The sequence below is a fragment of the Amblyomma americanum genome, chromosome 7 (assembly GCF_052857255.1).
Source record: "Amblyomma americanum isolate KBUSLIRL-KWMA chromosome 7, ASM5285725v1, whole genome shotgun sequence".
Taxonomy (NCBI): domain Eukaryota; kingdom Metazoa; phylum Arthropoda; class Arachnida; order Ixodida; family Ixodidae; genus Amblyomma; species Amblyomma americanum.
In genome coordinates, this window is record NC_135503.1 from 176,310,689 (window position 1) to 176,329,095 (window position 18,407).

The 18,407-nt window shown below is 44.7% G+C and overlaps 1 protein-coding gene across 1 annotated transcript in view; it reads right to left on the reverse strand.

Moving 5' to 3' along the window:
• Window positions 1–18,407, reverse strand: part of LOC144098221 (calcium-activated chloride channel regulator 3A-1-like) — a 1,385,444-nt gene that overhangs the window by 1,183,152 nt on the left and 183,885 nt on the right. The window contains exon 5 of the mRNA XM_077630719.1: window positions 3,848–3,962. Coding sequence (XP_077486845.1) covers window positions 3,848–3,962 — 115 coding nt within the window. The remainder of the gene's footprint in view (window positions 1–3,847; window positions 3,963–18,407) is intronic.

Genomic DNA, 18,407 nt, shown 5'->3' on the forward strand with positions numbered 1-18,407 from the left:
GATAGCTACAAGGTTTTGCGTGCTGGAATGCATGCGGTCGCATACCTTTCGATGCCTGCTCAGCCGTGGCTACCATCGGCTACGGTTTCCTTCGGCACCTTCGCCTCAGGGAGGAAAGGCGGGCATTTCGATCCAAGATTCGGTCGTGTTCTCCAAAAGAAGTGACATTTCATGCCTGGTGAAGCGTTTATTTCCACGATAATAACATTTCCGTGCAATAAACACAGCAATGCTCGTCGGCCATGTTGGCGGCGGCGGCGGCGGGGGAGGCAGCCAAACCGGAAGAGCGGACTTTCTGCGCTGCTATTGGCTTGCTCAGGCTGGCGCTTCCGGTCTCGCCGGACGCCGCGCGTCAATACCTGGCGGGGCCACATCGGCGGCGGCGGGTGTTCTTTTCGAGGCCGGGCGTCAAATGCGCACCGTCGGGCAAAAATCGCCGACAAAAACGCTCCATGTATCCCGGGCATTAAACGTTCGTTTACGCACGGTCAAATTTGCACAATATAAATTTTGCCGCAGGACAATGAGATGGAGTAAACTACCCTCACTGCGCACGTGGTGAATTTCGTCTGGTGATTAGTGATGCAAGCACCAGTCTGCTGCTGACCACTAGATATTTGGGCGCACAAACCGGAGAGCTTTCGCGGGGCAGAAAAACTAAAGGGACGCCAAATATTTGAGCCACTTTTTCAGCACAAGTGACGTCTTGTGGAGGTAGGGGAGCACTTCAGTCTTCTTCCTATCTCTTCCACTGGGCATGCGGACTTTTCGGGACACTTTTTCATTGTTTCTTCAGGGTTTCACACACCCCCAGCAAAACCGATGGGGGAAACCCGAAGGTTTTCAAGCGTTCAACCTGCTCCGCTAGACATTGTTGCATCACACGCGGGCAGCTTTTCTTTAAAGCAATTAAAAAGCACAAGTTCGCGATGCTTCGCTTTAACAACTTCGAATGTGCTGATCAGAACGGCAAAAGCGCCTTCTTAGACCTAGGTGCATATTTCCAACACACGTGTCGATCAGGTAAAAAAGTGAGTTCTAAATCTAGGTACCTAATGGTCTGGTCAATCGCGATATCTTTGGTAAAAACCAAGTTCTTAGAACAGGTGCTAAAAACGTTTAAACACTCGTCAGCCACAAGAGTGAGGTGGTTAGTTTCTGTTAAATTTATAAATACTAAAAAGTCGTTGACATATCTAAATACCCTGACAACACGTGTGTCTTGAAGTGAGCTCAGTAGCATTGAGTTAAACATCGCTAAAAATAAGTTGCAAAGAACTGGCGCTACACAGGAGCCAATGCAGATGCCTCGTTTTTGCACAACAAAATTGTTCTCATGTGCTTTGGTAACTTCGAATGTGCTGATCCGAACGGCAAAAACGCCTTCTTAGACCTAGGTGCATAATTCCAACACACGAGTCGATCAGGTAAAATCAAGCGTTAGCCGTAAGAACAGGCGTTAGCCTTGAGGCTTCTCAGTCGGTTGAATTTGGAGAGCCTGGAAAATGAAGTTCGAAAATGCTATCAGGACGTCCTGCATGTGTTTTTCCTTGCAAAGACACACAGGCCTGATTACCCTTTAATGGCGATTGTCACAGAAGGAGGTTCTTGGCAAAAAGTGGTCTCCAACTATCTGAAACATTCCTTCGGGGGCCTTGTGCCAACGGGTTCTTTTCTTGTGCAGAGCTCAGTGAGCTTGGGGAGTGCCTCCGCGGGGGGTTTCCCGGTGCTAATGCAGCTTTTTCAGTGGACATTATGGATCCGTATTATTCTGTGCCCCACGAAGAAGTTTTTGCAGCAGCGAGCGAATTAATTGAATGTACTGGGACAATTTCCTTCCAGAATAAATGCGGCATCACTCAGGAATTCATCCTCGACCTTTTAAAAATGAATTTAAACCCAACGATTCTACAACATGACAACAACTTCGTTGTACAAAAACGAGGCATCTGCATTGGCTCCTGTGTAGCGCCAGTTCTTTGCAACATATATTTAGCGACGTTTGACTGAATGCTAGTGAGCTCACTTCAAGACACACGTTTGGTCACGGTTTTTATATATGTCAACGACTTTTTAGTATTTTTAAATTTAACAGGAACTGACCAGCTCACTATTGTGGCAGACGAGTGTTTAAACGTTTTTAGCATCTAATCTAAGAACTTGGTTTTTACCAAAGATGTCGCGATCGACCAGACCATTAGGTACCTAGATTTAGAATTGACTTTTTTACCTGATCGGCGCGTGTGTTGAAATATGCACCTAGGTCTAAGAAGGCAGTTTTGCCGTTCGAATCTGCACATTCGAAGTTGGTAAGCGAAGTACCGCGAACTTCTGCTTTTTAATTGTTTTAAAGAAAAGCTGCCCGAATGTGATGCAACAAAGTCTAGCGGTGCAGGTTGACCGCTTGAAAACCTTCGGGTTTCCCTCATCGGTTTTGCCAGCGGTGTGTGAAACCCTGAAAAGAAAATGAAAGAGTTCCGAAAAGCCTGCATGCGCAGAGGAAGAGGATAGGAAGAAGTCTGAAGTGCTCCCCTACTTCCACAAGACGTCACTTGGGCTGAAAAAAGTGGCTCAAATATTTGGCGTCACTGGTTTCTTTTCTGCACCGCGAAAGCTCTCCGGCTTAGAACGGTCTTGCGGGCTAGTTGGTTCATTGCAGAAAAAAAAGGTTAGTACTACGCGAATGAGAAACCATCGACAGGAGAACAGTCGTGTCGTCGTTTCTTTTCTTGTTCTCCTGTCGTGTCTCATTCGCGCAGTACTAACCTCTCCGGTTTGTGCGCCCGAATCTCCGGTGGCCAGCAGCAGACTGGCACTTGCACCGCTAATCGCCAGACGAAACTCACAACATGCGTAGTAGGGGTGGTTTACTCATCCCATTATCCTGCAACAAAATATATATCGGGAAACTGGAGCGCACATAAACGAACGTGTAAGGCAGCACCCGACAACTTTGGTCAGCGGCAAGGGAAGCAATTTAGGCTTGCATGCCAAGGACTGCCACTATTCCTCTCGATTTCACCTGGTCAGCATTATCTTTCGGGGGAAATCAAGACCTGAGGGCGAGCGGCCGGAAGCGTTTTTAATAAGATAAAATAAGCAGATATGCGTAAGTGACCCAGCAGTCAATCACTGAAAAGGAGTTTCAATTCTTATCATACTAAAGTTTCCCTCACCTTGTCCAAAGTGTGCGCTTGCGCAGGAAGTGTGTATAAATGTGGCTGAATTCCTCGCAATGAATCAGTTTTAAGTCCAGCGGTGTTGTGTGTGTGCCTCTTTGTTCATGTCCCGAATCTGTTTCGCTGGTTGCACCTTTGCAGATTATGAACCAACTAGCCCAGCAATTTACTCCACTGAGCCGGTATATTACTACGGCTTCTTCAGATCTCCGCTTAGAAACGTTTTTATGAGACAAGGAGAAATGCTCAGTCATACTTGTTGAGGTTTATTCGTGCTTTTGCAGGCGAAAATTCAAATGCCTACCGGCTTGTCCCACTGGCATGCAAAAGGGATTTGATATAGGGCAGAACGCACACAGTCTGCAAATCGTGACCTATGCTGCACCGAGCTCACAGAAGGCAGCATTTTTTGCCCGCGTTCGGCATGTCTTCGCACGCCGGCCTTAAAGCCGTTGTAGGTTCAAGCAAATACTCAGCAACCTTAACGGTGAGAAGCACCATGTGCCTCTCAGCTTAGCTGTTGCATGCCGATGATACGATGCCAAAGGAAGTATTGCGAGTGCCATCGAACAAAGCTGAGGTACAATCAGTCGTAACATAACGCAGCCACCTCTTGATGTAAGAGTCAGCAAGGAGACATAACTCTGATGGCAAGCAGATCGACTAACCTTCTCAGAATGAGAAATATCAAAAATGATGACTAGTTGTCTCCTCATTGTGGGGTCTTGCTGGATTTCTTGGAAACTTGTGTGTATATTCTCATTATTCTTCGGCCCTCGTAGTCTGCAAAATGAAAAAAAGAGAAAGCTACCTTCGTCATTATCATCATCAAAAACAACACTGAGCAATAAAATTTTAAAAATTCAACACAGAGCAGCAACGTTCGTCCTTTGTCGGTTCTCGAGAGCTGACAGCTGCACCGACATGAAAAATGAATTTATATGGGAAACTCTTTCCTCTCGGGCAAGGAAATTACGGCTCAAGCTGTTGTTTCAAATATATATCACGAGAAAGCCGGCATTCAATAGCAAATATGCTTACCGAGGCCACATTTGACTCTCTGCTCGCACTGATCATTGTTTTAGGATTTTTGAATACCATTCCAGAACTAATATTTATGTAAGTTCCTTTCTTGTTCGTCCCATCAACAAATGGAATCGGCTTTCACTTTATTAAGTGTGCTGTGCAAATGAAGATGTGTTTTTTTTCAATTCTGTATAACCTGCTGTAGCGCCCTCTAGCTAAGCAGGGTATTGCGTGAATAAAAAATAAAGAAAAACGACAATCGCGCGAAGGTGAGAACATATCTGATTGAGTATCAAGAACCATGTAGCGTTGACTCTTGCTTGGGGTTCTGGCAGCAACTAATTTAGTCTTGAAGGCAGGATTCATAAAATGTCGGAGAACAACTGTTAGTATATATAAACTTTCAAAGGACGGAAGAGCAACAAAATTAAACTAGTTTACTCGAAGCCGAAGGGATTGCTCATAAGCGGTACTTTTAAACAAGAATGATAAAAAACACCTGTAATTGACTGGGAACAAAGCGGTAGAAACGGACAGGACGGGCGCTAAACATAAATTGCAAATTTATTTTGACAGCAGGCACATAAAACTGTTCCGCGGAATATGGGCGCACAGATTTAAAACAAAGCAAGAAATTGGAATTTTACAAGTTGCAAACCGTTTCTAATGTATATTCTTTCTTTTTGTGATAAGGCAAGAGAAGGCATGCTTACGCAGTTATCGCCTTCGCTGCTAATGTGATAGTCCTCGCATATCTCCCGATGTGACCCCCATCAACCCCTACCAATATGCGCAATCCACTCCAACAGCTTCACCCCTTCGCTCCCTCTCTCTGCATGACCATAAATCCCTAAAAGAAGTCTCAGAACAATACTGCAGACTAATGTCAGCTGGGTCGGGGTCTTCGACACTCTCCGCAGATGGTCAATCAGGCATCCCCAGGCTGCAGTCCCAGCGTTGTACCTGCCTTTCACAACCGAAGAGCTATCCGCAGCTATCGCGGTATCCTGAACATGTCTCCTGGACACGAAGAGGTGACCTATGACGAAACTGCAAAGCTACCACAAAGTCCCGTCTTTGACTACCAGGATATTACAGTTCATCCTCGATGACAGTGGAGGTCGCCACAGACGGAAGCTGGCGAAAATTGTTCCTGTTTTGAAACCTTGTAAGCAGCGAACAAGCTAGGCATCCTTACAGCCTATCGCCCTACTGACCTTTGTAGGTAAGCTTATGGAGCAAATGATCTGCAAACGCATCACTCGCTTCCTCTAAAGCCGAAATAAGCATCCCCGAGAAATGAACGGGTTCCTTCAGAATAGGTTTGCGAGTGATAATGTCATCGCCCTTGTCTCATTACTTGAAGAGTTCCTTCATGCTGTGTGCATCACGATAGCCGTTTTCCTTGACATCAAGGCCGCCTTTGACTCCCTTTTTCACTGCGCAATTCTGACTGCATTGGCCAGTCTAGGCCTCAAAGGAGAGCTGTACAAATGGATTGTACACTATTTAAAAGAACGACAAATATTTTATGAGCGCTCTAGATGGCCCTACACTCTTTTGACGTAGTGGAGAGGGGCGTATCTCAGAAAGCGGTGCTATGCCCTCTCCTGCTCAAGGTTATAAAACAAGAAACCTTAAGCGAGGATTCCACGTAACGATTTATGCAGATGACATCTGCATGTCGAATTCGTCACGTTCATGCTATATTATCCAGCAACGTCTTCACAGAGCGTTACCGCAAATCTCGATATACCTGGCCCCCCAGGTCTACGTCTCTCGCCAGAAAAGGTCTTTTACAAGAAAAAAGATGCCTTATAACCGCTCCTCCTAGGTCGACGATCACTACTTTATGTGCGATCACCGACATCCCCAGTTGTTGTCATAGAGGAATCTCTCGTGGTCACCTCAGATAAAAAGCTACGCAAGAGGATCACTGTAGCGTCGCAAGTTTTCATATTAATGGCGGGAAGACGGTGGGACATCAACTGCCGTTCAGTCGTTCTGCTTGAAAAACCCTACGTTGAAATAATCTTGCAATATTTTCTACCGGTACATCAAAGATTATCTCCAACAAGCGAGAAAACCCTCTCTGCTGCGCGGAACAACTGCTTGCGGATATGCTTTGGCGTGCCAAAGGGTTCCTCTGCATCACGAACAGTGGCGGAAGCAGGCTGTCTGCCGCTAGATGTGATTGCCTCCCAGGAAACTATGCGTACCCTTCTATACCATCTATCTCCTCCAAGAGAAGAAGCACTTCCTACACCGTTTTCTCCTCACTGCAACTTTTGCTTTGGCCTAGCTGTGTAGCTCTTGCCCTTCCCTACTATTAATCAGCCAGAGAAACTACTGTCTCTGACCTTTTCCCCCTGGACACTCTAGCCTCTAAAGCTGAAGAAGTTCATTCCTGGTGTGGATGCAAAGAGCCGCATGCCACAGGCAGCGATTTTACAAGCTACGCTCGCCTACTTTAGCGCGGATTATCCCTACGGTTCAACCACTCAAGGTACACCGATGGTTCAAATACTAGAGAAACCTCTTCCTGCGGCCTTTATGTGCCCTCAACAAGCCATGTCCTACCGCGGAAAACTTCCTCTACGACAGCTCAGATTCACGGCATTAAAGAAGCTGGGTCCGTATTCCGAGTTTGTGTCACAAAAAAAAAGCGTCACAATCTGCCGCAGCAGGTACGCTTGATTGGTCGAAACGCCGGAAGCAGATGTGGTGTTTCGGATGCAGCGAAAATTGTCGAAGTCGGACGGTGACGACAGACACATAGCGTACGCTCTAGCAGCAGATGCTCAAGGACAGCCAACATGGTGGTGTGCTCTGAAGCGGAGCCTTTCGCCTCAAAGTGAACTCGTCGGTGTTAGGGCCGTCGTACGATCGTTTCGGGGCGGCTTCCGCCAGGCCCGCCTCGCGATCGGGCCGCCCGTTTTCGACCGCCAGGCAGACGTGAGGCGGAAATGTTTTGTACGATCACTTTATCGCTTGCGAGCGAGGCGGATGGTCCCAGCATTCCGAATGGCACGTCCGGTTGTGCGTGCTGCGGTACACGCATGCATGCTTGTAGCAAAACACGCAGATATCTTGCAGTAGGAACAGACCGTATTAAATGCGGCGTACTCGAGTCATCCGTTCCGTCAACTTTTTTTTTTTGCTCCGGAATTTTCGTCGAAGGTACAATCGTGGTCGGCTGTGATATGGCATGGATCTCGGTGCGGCTGACTCCAACTGCCGCGAACTATTTCTAGACAAAATTTTGTAACATCGCAGGAGAGCCTGATCATCTGAAGCGATGCTGTGGGAAACGACATGTGGACCATTTATATCCAAGAGGCCGAAAAACGCGTCGCATCGCGAGCTCCTCCTCGTTCGATCGCGATGTTTTCACAACGGTCGACGACTTGGGAAAATAGCAGAAGGCTGCCCCTTCTGAAATTTAGGCTACCCTCAGGATTTCAGAACACTGACGCGATTCTTACTGCGAATTCTCGATAGGGTCAGCCCACAGTACAGGCTGCTATTAACCGACCGTAATTATAATCGGGATAATCACAGTTTTCAAATAGTTAGGATTACATACTTAAAATTTTTAGTCAGTTATTGAAAATTGCACAATGAATTGTTTTTGCACTGCTGACAGAAAAAATAATTGCACTTGCAGCCTTTCCTATGCAACTGCACATTTGTTGTCACTTTGATATGTAAACAACCTCCCCCCCAACTATTTAGAGTCAGCTGACTGTTAATAAAAAGACATGCTTATCTATTCAATATATAAGTTGTGTGTGTGGGTGTGCGTCTGAATTGTGTATGCATTAAAAATTCACATTTTAGCACACTGCTGTCAAATACAAATGCAAATGCACATGAGAAATTATGACTTTTCTAGCTGTTTGGAACAGGTAAAATCAGTTGTATTTAAAGCAGTGCTGCATTTTGCAGACCAGTGACAATGCAACAATAGTGGCTTATTTTTGTTGTTTACCAGTCCATTATTAAAGCCAAAATAGAAATCGCACTGTGTGGCTCCAAGGGGCTTAGACATGCATCACTTGGCTATAGTGCAAGGCTTTGTTCTCCACAGTGACACTGGGCCATCAGGTAGTCCTTTAGCATTCCTTCATGAGCTGATATTGCCGTGGCACAAGTCAGACTACAACATTGCAAACAAGTATGGGAAGTTCTGCTGAAGGCCATGTCATTGTTGCCATGTACAAAATAAGCTGGCATATACTCTGTGCAACTCCTAAACAATCTCAAATGTCGCTGTGAATGGAAGACAAAGTGGGTGCCTTTGTATTGCATAAAATTCTACACATGTCTTTCTATTACTACAAACATAATGAGATGTGGGAGCCAGTAAAATGAATTACAGGTAGAGGAAATGCAAGGAACAATTTGGAGGGTTTACATTGGAATGGCTCCTGGCTTAGGCTGGGAAAGAATTCTATGTATAATCAGGGAAACAGGATACAATGACCCTATAATCTGATTATCCCGAGCAAACACCAACATCTCAAGCAGAATTTGTATACTTTGATTTCCGGTATGAGGTTGATGATGTTGCACAGTAAAGTGAAATAAAAATTGAGCCATTTAAGTATCTGACAGGCATATATGCGCATGTTCTCTGATACAACTTTAAAGCAATGTTTAAGAGTTATTTTGACTCATTAGTAAAATGTAGACTGATTTAATGTAAAGGTCACCAGTTCCCAATCTAGCTTGCAAAAGTGAGCATTGCTTACTCTTAACTGATGTTTATTCCACTCAACATGTGTTGAATTTGAGAGTGTGCTATTAGTTGCTGACTATCAACATTTTCAGCAAAATATACCTATTTCACTGCCAGTCTGGTTTTCAAAGAAAGAAATTGAGCCATGAATAGGCATCAGAAGTTTGGAAAAGACCAATTTGATGTTAGGCCGATGAATGCCGAAAAAAAAAAACAGTGATGGCTTTTGTTTTTACTGTTGTCTCTGTTGAAAATTGAAGTTGACGGCTTTTGTGTTCAAGATGAACTAACAGCCCTCTTAACACTCCTGAATATATAAAACTCGCATGCCTAAACATGCATTCGTAGCATTCTCACTGAGCCATGTTATGTTGAGCCAAGTTATGAAGGCAGTGTGTTGCTTAGCTGAAGAGATGATAAGAGAGAAAAACCAAGAAAAATCTTACACATATAATCACAATAATGCATGCTTAGCTTTTCAGTGTACAGGTTCAGTTGGCTAGACCTAGCTTGTGCACAGTGTACAAGTTAGCGTAAATGCAACTGTATACAGTCCGACAAAACAATTGTGTAAATCTGCCCCAAAGTTACTTGAAATAGATTTTGAGGAAAGTTCTTACGCATAAGAGAGCATTGTATTGGTTTGCCGAGCTGAGCAAGCGACTAAGCACTTCATTAGAACAATTTATTTTAACATTTATTATTCCTAAACAGTACTAAATGACAACAGTTGAGTCGTCAGCTTTAACATGATGTGCCAGGTAGGAACTTCATGAGTTTGTAATTTATTATTAAGCAGTAATCAAACATTAGCATCCAAGCACAGCCATACGGCTACAAAGGAAAGCTTTGTAGCTCTTCTTTGCGGCCTTATGGCTGCACTTGGGTGCACGTTAATGAGTGTTTACTCCCTTATTACAAATATTGTCTGCCTTGGGGGAATCACTTTAATCAGTGGATGAATATCATCATTTACTGTGTGGATTTCTGCAGTGACTAGCTCAATGGAAAAGAGGTTACTAATCATTGTGAGGTGGAAGGCCATTCCAGCCTTTAGTGGGAAAAACAAAAATCAATCTTGAACTGCAGTGGTATGAGATAACTGAGGATCAACTGTCCTAGTGCAGCTAGTGCAGAAGGAACAATGAGTCAGGACAGATTACTTGGTTATGTGACGGTAAAGAGTTAAAAAAAGCTGCAGTTTCTGCACGACATGAAAAAATATGAAGATTCACCTTTGGCGCTGTGAAACTGGAGCTTCAACAATAGTCTGAGAAAATAAAACAAAGGCTCAGGTCTGAACTCATTCTAGGCATTTAGTTAAGTTCAGTTTGTGCCATGTGACATTAGAACGCCCAAGGTGATGACACACAGGGGATCTGAACGCAAGTATCTTGGAAGACGGCGATGCTAAGTACATGTTATTTATTTATTTATTTTATTTGAAAATACTGCAGCCCCATTCCAGGGGCTATAGCAGGAGTGGTTACATATATCATGCGGTACAGTTGCGCGCATAAAGGGGTACATGGCAAAATGTGAAACAAACGCTGCATACAACATCATATAATGCTACGTCTCAATTTCGGACGCAAAATCAGACACAGAAAAGGCACGTATATTTCCATTTAAAGCGTTCCAACTCTCCACGGTACGCGGTGGGTGCACGTAGGTAGGCGTATAAGCATTGTGAGTTGAGACCATGCTACATTGCGAGCCATGTGAATGCCTGAGTGTTCCAACCAGTATCCAGTAAATATACCTTTCTCGGTAAGACCTTTTAAGTTAGCAAAATGTAGTTTTGCTGACAAGAAAAAAATTATTAGTGCATTCTTAGTAACATTAGCAAACAGGCCCTTCGAGAGCATGCAAAATGTTTTGGAGAACTAAAACATGGGTATTTATTGCAAGATAACAGACCTCTTAATATAGCCATCAGTGAAGGCACGTAAAAAAACACTGAAGAGAAAGTTTTAATGAAGGTAGTAAAAAGCTCAGGCTCGAGGGCAATGCCTTGGGGGACATCCAAGATTGCAGGAAAAGGCAGGATGCTGAAGAATTGGCAAGGAGAAATCTGCCGACGGCTGGCTTGGGTCTATTTAGAGTTATTGGATTCAAGTTAAAGCATGACTAAAAAAGCCATATATAAACAAGCGAATCCCATGCTTTTTGAATGCCAAGAAAAAAAAGCATCGAGGGGGATATTGCAGTCAAGGTGCATGTCGTGAAGAACAAGAGCAAGTTGGCTATTGCAGGAATGTTTTCTAAAAGCTTGCTAATTTGCATGAAACAACTTAATGGGCCCGAACAATCTAGCAGGACAAGAGTACAAAATGTGTTTGATGATTTGCAGCACATGGCAAAGGCATAAATAGGGTCATAGGTGCTGGGCAATGATGGGTAAGAAACATAGAGTGGCCAAGCTATGATGAGGCAGGAAGCTATCTGCACAGTATGGACTAGACATGCGTACACCGTGCTTCCGGTCCTGTTGATGTTTGCTGCGAATTTCACAAAACTTGGTACGAGTGTACTGTCGGGTGAACCGGCGGTAAGTTTGCATGTTGAAACTGCGCTAAGGGACGAGGCCAACAGAAAAAGAATTGCTACTATGTGCAGTGGAGCTGTTTTCTGCCGACTTTGTTCCTAATATACCTTTATCAGCTCCCCAGGGCTCATTTTGAAGTCTGTTGTTCTTTAGTGTTTTCAGGTAAGGCCAATCGCTATACTTCAACCAACAAACTGCTGTGCCATACAACACATCCTTCTAATGATTTTCATAATTGTCAAGATAAATGTTCTTCTTTAGTCCAGTATTCAAAATAACACAGATTAATTGCTTGTACGACAGAAATTGGCAGAGCGCAACAGAACAAGGACGAGAAGAAACACGATACAGAAGTCGAGCGCTGTGCTGTGTTTCGTAGAATGCATGTACCAACTAGCCCACACCAGAATCCTCCTAGAACGTAATTGCTTGTGTCCTATTCAGAACTAAAATATTAACCAGACTTTCACATATACAGCCATTCCTCATTAGTGCAATCCTCGTTAATATGAACTCAGACTATTAACAGTGTTTCTGGGGAAAAACTTTTTTTCAATGCTCTTACGCTTTGCTAACATAGAAACTTGCTGATCCAAAAGGACACAGTGAAGATGTGTACGGCCCATTGTCGCATGTGTTCTTTTCCCATTAATGTGCAGAGGGGAAAGACCTATAACTTTGGGTTTGAGCAGATAAATCGAAGGCTTCCTGAATCATATACCTTTCTTGCACACTGGAATTTCCATCAAAATGCTTGCCATCACAATTGCCATCACAAACCTGTGGATTGTCAGCCACGCTGACTTCTAACCAGCTCACACACTTTGTGGTCGCGAAAGAACTTCTCTTCCTAGTGTAAAAATCACTGTCGGGACTCGGCGACCCACATCCTGGCTTGGATTGGTCATTGCAGAAAAAAAATAACCTGCTTATAATTAAACCAACAGAACCGCTTGCTTATATTATAACCTCACATATACCTACCCGCCGCCCGCAATGCTAGGTTAGCACTTTTAGTACTAAGTACACCGCAGAAGAAAAGAAAAATGGAACACTCCAGATTCAGGCATGCGCAGCGGGCAAGAACAGAACAAGGCGCAGTTGCAAAGCGGGGAATGTGCTAATGCAAGCAGCAACAGCCATTTCATTCAATCCGAGGAGTAAAGGAATGGGTGCAAATTAAATGCGGTCTTTTTCTTGACAGGTAAACGGTTCCATTGTTACTACAGGACTCTCAGAAACAGGGCAACGTCGGTATTGCAGAACCAACCACCATGCAACAATGCTTAGCACATTTCAAAGAACTGAAATAAACCTTGTTATTGTAGCTTTGAATGTGTGCTGGAATGGTACTGTTTGGTTTGGTTTAAGGGGGTTTTAACGTCCCAAAGCGACTCAGGCTATGAGAGACGCCGTAGTGAAGGACTCCGGAAATTTCGGCCACCTGGGGTTCTTTAACGTGCACTGACATCGCACAGTACACGGGCCTCTAGAATATCTCCTCCATCGAAATTCGACCGCCGCGGCCGGGATCGAACCCGCGTCTTCCGGGCCAGCAGCCGAGCGCCATAACTACTCAGCCACCACGGCGGCTTAAATGGTACTGTCGTTCCACGCAAATGTGAATGGATGAGTGGGCCAGGAAGTATAGGCGATCACTGCGGAAGGTGCAAATATGCACTATATGTCAGCAAATAAATTTTTGTTAGTCTAAAATGCAAGGAGGATTAAGGAACTCTGGGAAGCGTTCTAGACTGCCGACACACAGCTGATTGTGCTCACCATTGCCGTCACTCGGCAGACAAGTAATCATGTCCGAAGCAAGCAGTCACAGGAAAATGAAAGTAGCAGGGTGCATGTGCATTCATGACATCGCCTTCTCAAGGATTCGAAAATGCGTTGATAAACAAACTGGTGCGGCTGTCCCAGGGAGTGCTGCTGAATAACCACTTAACACCAGTAAAGCAGAGTTCAGGAGCTGCTCTGCAACAATAGCGTTGTGCACACATCATCCACTTTCGCACCACTGATCTCTTGATCGAAAGGGACCATGAGCAAAACCAACAACAAAGAGTGTCACGGTTCATGAGGCGCTTCAATATCACCGAATTTTTCTGATTACAATGGAAACCGATATCCCTATTCAACTTCACATTTGCCAAGAATTTGTCGCAGAAAAATGGGAAAAAAAGCAATATGGGAAAGATATTATATATATATATATATATATATATATATATATATATATATATATATATATATTCATCAAGACTCGTTTTGCGCAGCTTGTCCTGCGGACAGCTTTTACCCCATTAGCTGCTGCCACAGTTTTTTTTTGCGTAACAGAGTGCAATGCTCGTTGAAAAGTATACTCATGAGTTAACCTATATTTGATATTCTACACTGTGAACTAGCAGTGATTTAAATGCGGCAATGATTCTTGTTCGTAATTGCGTAATACCATGATTTCACAACCTAAACCGAAATGGCTAGAGGAAGTGTTCAGTCACCCATTCATCGCGCAAATATTTATTGCAGACAAATGTCCGCACAGCCGGCAGGAAATAAAAAGAAATTATACCCCCCGAAGATACATCTCCAGTGTACACCCAGGTTTTCACAAAAGTCACTCAGTGCCGCCGGCCACTCGTAACCCGAGCACCCATAATCACAAAATGTATTGAATGGAGCACCAAGACGCAAAAGGATGGCGGCGTTGCTTTTGTCGCTGCAGAAAACAGTCCTACAGCCATGCAGCCAAGATCGGGTCACGTCGCACACACGGCAGTACTCGTGCATAGTGCCCGCACGAATCGCGATTAAAATGGTAATAGATACCTAGCAGAAATAACGTCGTGTGGTCGCGATCACTGCAACCATCGCAACGAATGCGACTAGCTGCGCAACGCAACAATCATTTCTGCATTCGGAAAGCACGGCGTTCGTCGTGAGCTTTCGCAGCGGCACATTTCGCTGCCTTGACGTAAAAGCACTCGCTCCGATCGCAATCACGTTTACTACGCGAACACTTGTCACTGTGCTATGCAGCTCATGCACACACAAGAAATTCGCCGTGAGCAGCTGTTACTCGCCACTGTCCGAGATGATCCTCGCAGGAGTTAGGAACTGTTGCAATAACCACAAACAGCTCCATATAAACATTTCGTGACACCGCCAACCCGTAGGTCTTGCGTCGGTTTGAAGAAGCGCTCTGTCAACGCCATCAGCGTAGATGATTACATAATTCAACTAGGGGAACTGTCGATCGCCCCTGCTGCACGCGGCTAAGTTCGCAGTCGCTCTGAACACTCGTAACATCAACAGGTGGCTAATATAATATGCTTGGCGACAAAACTGCCACTGTCCAGGCCTTGCTCCCCAGTTCAGTCGACGGACGGCCATCTTGCCCTGGCAGAACCGAGACGTCACTGACGTCACGGGAAAAGCAGCCAATAGCTGCAATCCGGTCGCCGGCCGGACCTGCTCGCCCGCGCGAAAGTTGAAGCTGACCAACTTTCCATCCGTTCACCGGACAAGGTGGATCCGTTCGCCCACTCGCCAAGCGGACCTGGCGGAAGCCGCTTAAAAACGATCGTACGACGGCCCTTACGGTGTTTTTCTGCCCGTGAACTAGCTATAAACAGGGTGCGGGGCTTTCCCTTCACCTTATCTTGCCTATAACAAATTGGATGGACGATATCTTGGCCTGTTATTTATTTCGCTTTGCGATGCGCAGGTCAAGGATTTTATGGGAGCGTTTACAATGCTTCCAAAACTCTAACATGAACAGGCATTTGTTTTTTTAAAGTTACTTTTACAAATGTGTCAACTTCTTTCCCCTTTTTCTGTTCTTTAAATTGTCTAGATTCTTATTCTCTTTTGCACAGCTGTTTTCTTAAAAGCTCTCCTTTGCTAAGAAAAATGCCAACTATAATAACTATGATATGCTCGCCGGCTAGTCTCTCAACAAGAGACTGTTAGTATTCGAAATAAAATAACGAAATAAATGAATAAATACGAAATTGCTGCCTAAAACGAGATATGATTGCGTTCATGTTCTCTTGATGGATGACGAGCTTCGAATCTTGTTCAAACGTCTTTACTTTTTGGCAGAACAAAGAATAATTTAAATCAGAAGATTTAGACGACTATAGTGCCAGCTAGTCAAAGTAACATATTAGGTTACCTAATTTGCGTATTCCACTAAAGTGACGTGCCAGTTATTTTGAACAGCGTTCGAAGTTGACAGCGCTTGATTCTTGATAGAAGTGTGGTAAAAAAATTGCAAACGGTAATGATCGGCCAGACGCTGCGTAATGGCAGCTGAGGAAAGACTGCAATTTGCAGCACGTGTGTAGATGTGATCTAGATTAGACTTTAGTAATCTACCGCCCAGCACTTCCACAGGAGACAATGAGTGGATAATATTTTCTCTGCCATCAGCTAAAAGAACGGCAAGGTAATTTGCCACAGCCCATTTTTGTGGGGCATAATGCATCGATGTCCTTCACCTGCTATGCATAATCGTTCGATCGTACCATTGGCCCACGAAATTACTTACAATTCAATTAGGAAACGGCTGAATCTGTCTGATGGTGGCTGATGATTTTCCAGCAAGTGTCACTAAAGTGGCTGCATTTATATGTGCTTAATTTCTTGTGTAAGGAAATATTTGTAGGTTTCTCGTTTTGTGTGATATAGTATGTTCATGTAGACGGCATGCCGCTGCATGGGTCGGTCAATGCAAGAACACGAGTACGTGCGCTAGTTAGTTTCGGTTCAGTTAGGCTAACCACTCGCTGTTCGCGATCGAGGGTGTACGTGTTGCTTGTTTTGTCTGTGTTTTATTTTTCCCACTTCAACATCACCCATGACAGGCCGGAAGCCTTGAGCTATTTTTGAACATTGGTGAACTTTCTCGCCTACAAGGTGCCCCCTAGCAGGCCTAAGTTGTTGGTGTACATGCCTCTCCGTTTGGTTGTATCATACTTTTTCTAACTTCAACATGGTCGGAAGTGCGCAGCCAACGTGATCCTCTGTGTATCGACCCTTCATGCTCTTGTTGGCATTTGCTTTTTTGGACTCAAACTCTCTGCGTGGATCAGTGTCTATGAGTATCATGGCCGCTGGCGACCAATGGCTCTAAAAGAAGCCGACTCATTCCCCCAACTTAAGTGCGCTCCTCAGCACCGCGCAATCACGGAATCCCGAGCCGCCACCGCCGCACAGCACCCAGAGACCGCCCGAGTGCTCCGGAAGGACAGTCGCCTTCGGCAGCCGCTCTTCCCTCATCGTCTTTGTAAATGGGCTGGCGCCGCGCTCACTGGTCAAGTTTATGCTTGTTTCCAACTACACTGCAATTTGGACTTTTCCCGCACTTGTCTTCTGTAATTCTAATGCCTGTGTGCAGTCTGCATGTGAGCCAATAGATTGAAAATATGACACAGTAGTTATAATCACTAGTGTGGCATATAGGCTATACCTATGAATGTACGCCAAAAGTGTAATTACGTGTAGAAGGTACTTTGTCGCAACCTTCCAGCTTGTTGTCCTTAAATGCGTGTAAAGGCTTGAGTTCGATTCGTCTGTGTATATTCCTGAGAATATATTTGTTGTTTTTGTTGACTGACATCGTGGCTTTGTCCTCATGTGCAACGCTGATAATAAACCGGCTAACCTCGAACTCGACCCCTTTTTGCTTCGGCTCAGGAAGGTGTCTCGCACGCCTTTCGGAGACCTGACAAAACAATGATGTCAGTTTGGAGCAAAGGTACAAAGCTAGGCATTCTGCATGAGCAATTGATATATCAAAATTGTCGCGGGCAAAAAGAGCATTTCCACCCTCTCTGCGTCAAGATCGAGTCCCGAACGTTGCTTGGTAACCATTCAATACAATTCATAACAGTACTGATGCTGACAGTAATGGGTAAAATTTTAATTACTCATAACTTGTTAACCAGCATACTCGTTAGCGCTTCTTCGATGTGCTCTCGTGCGCTAAACCAGCGAGAGCGCTATACCCAAAAAGTGTTCTTATAACTGAAAAAGCCTATTTTAAAAACTTGCTGGAGAAAAGTGAAACGCGGGATATATCCAGGAGTGAACCTAGATTCCGACTCCGCTTGGAATGCTCTTATTGGCTATACTATGAAAAAGCTGCTAAAACATCTCGCTTCCTCGAAACGTACCTTCTCAATGCCCTAAATCTGTACGTCTCAATTGGACTAAACTAGATAGGTCTCAACTTGAGTACACATCTATCATCTGGAATTCTCATGAATCGCACCTAAAAGGCGGCATTGAAGCCTGTTAGAAGAAAGCTACCAGATTAATTGCTAATGAATCAACATCAACGTCAGCCTGACTACGCATGCTGCAGGGCAAAGGCCTCTCCCATGTATCTCCAATTAACTATGTCTTTTGCCAGCTGCGCCCACCGTATGCCAGCAAACTTCCTAATCTCATCCGCCCACCTGACCTTCTTGCCGCCACCTGCCATGCTTGCCTTCTTTCGGAATCCACTCCGTCACCCTTAGAGACAAGCGATTATCTTACACCGTTACACCTATCGTTTTTCTATCCATAGCTCGCTGCGTTGTCCTTAACCTGAGCTGAACCCGCTTCATTAGCCTCACATTTTTGCCTCGTTAATGAGTACTGGTAAGATACAGCTGTTGTACACTTTTCCCTTATGGGATATTGGTAAACTGTTATTCATAATCTGAGAGAACCTGCCATATGCGCTCCGCACCATTCTTATCCTTCTGGTGATTTCCCTCTCATGATCCGGAGCAGCATTCGCTATGTGCCCTAAGTAGACGCATTCCTTTTACCACTTCCAGCACCTCGTGGCCAATTGTGCACTGCTATTCTCTTGCTAGACTGCTGAACATAACTTAGGCTTTCTGCATGT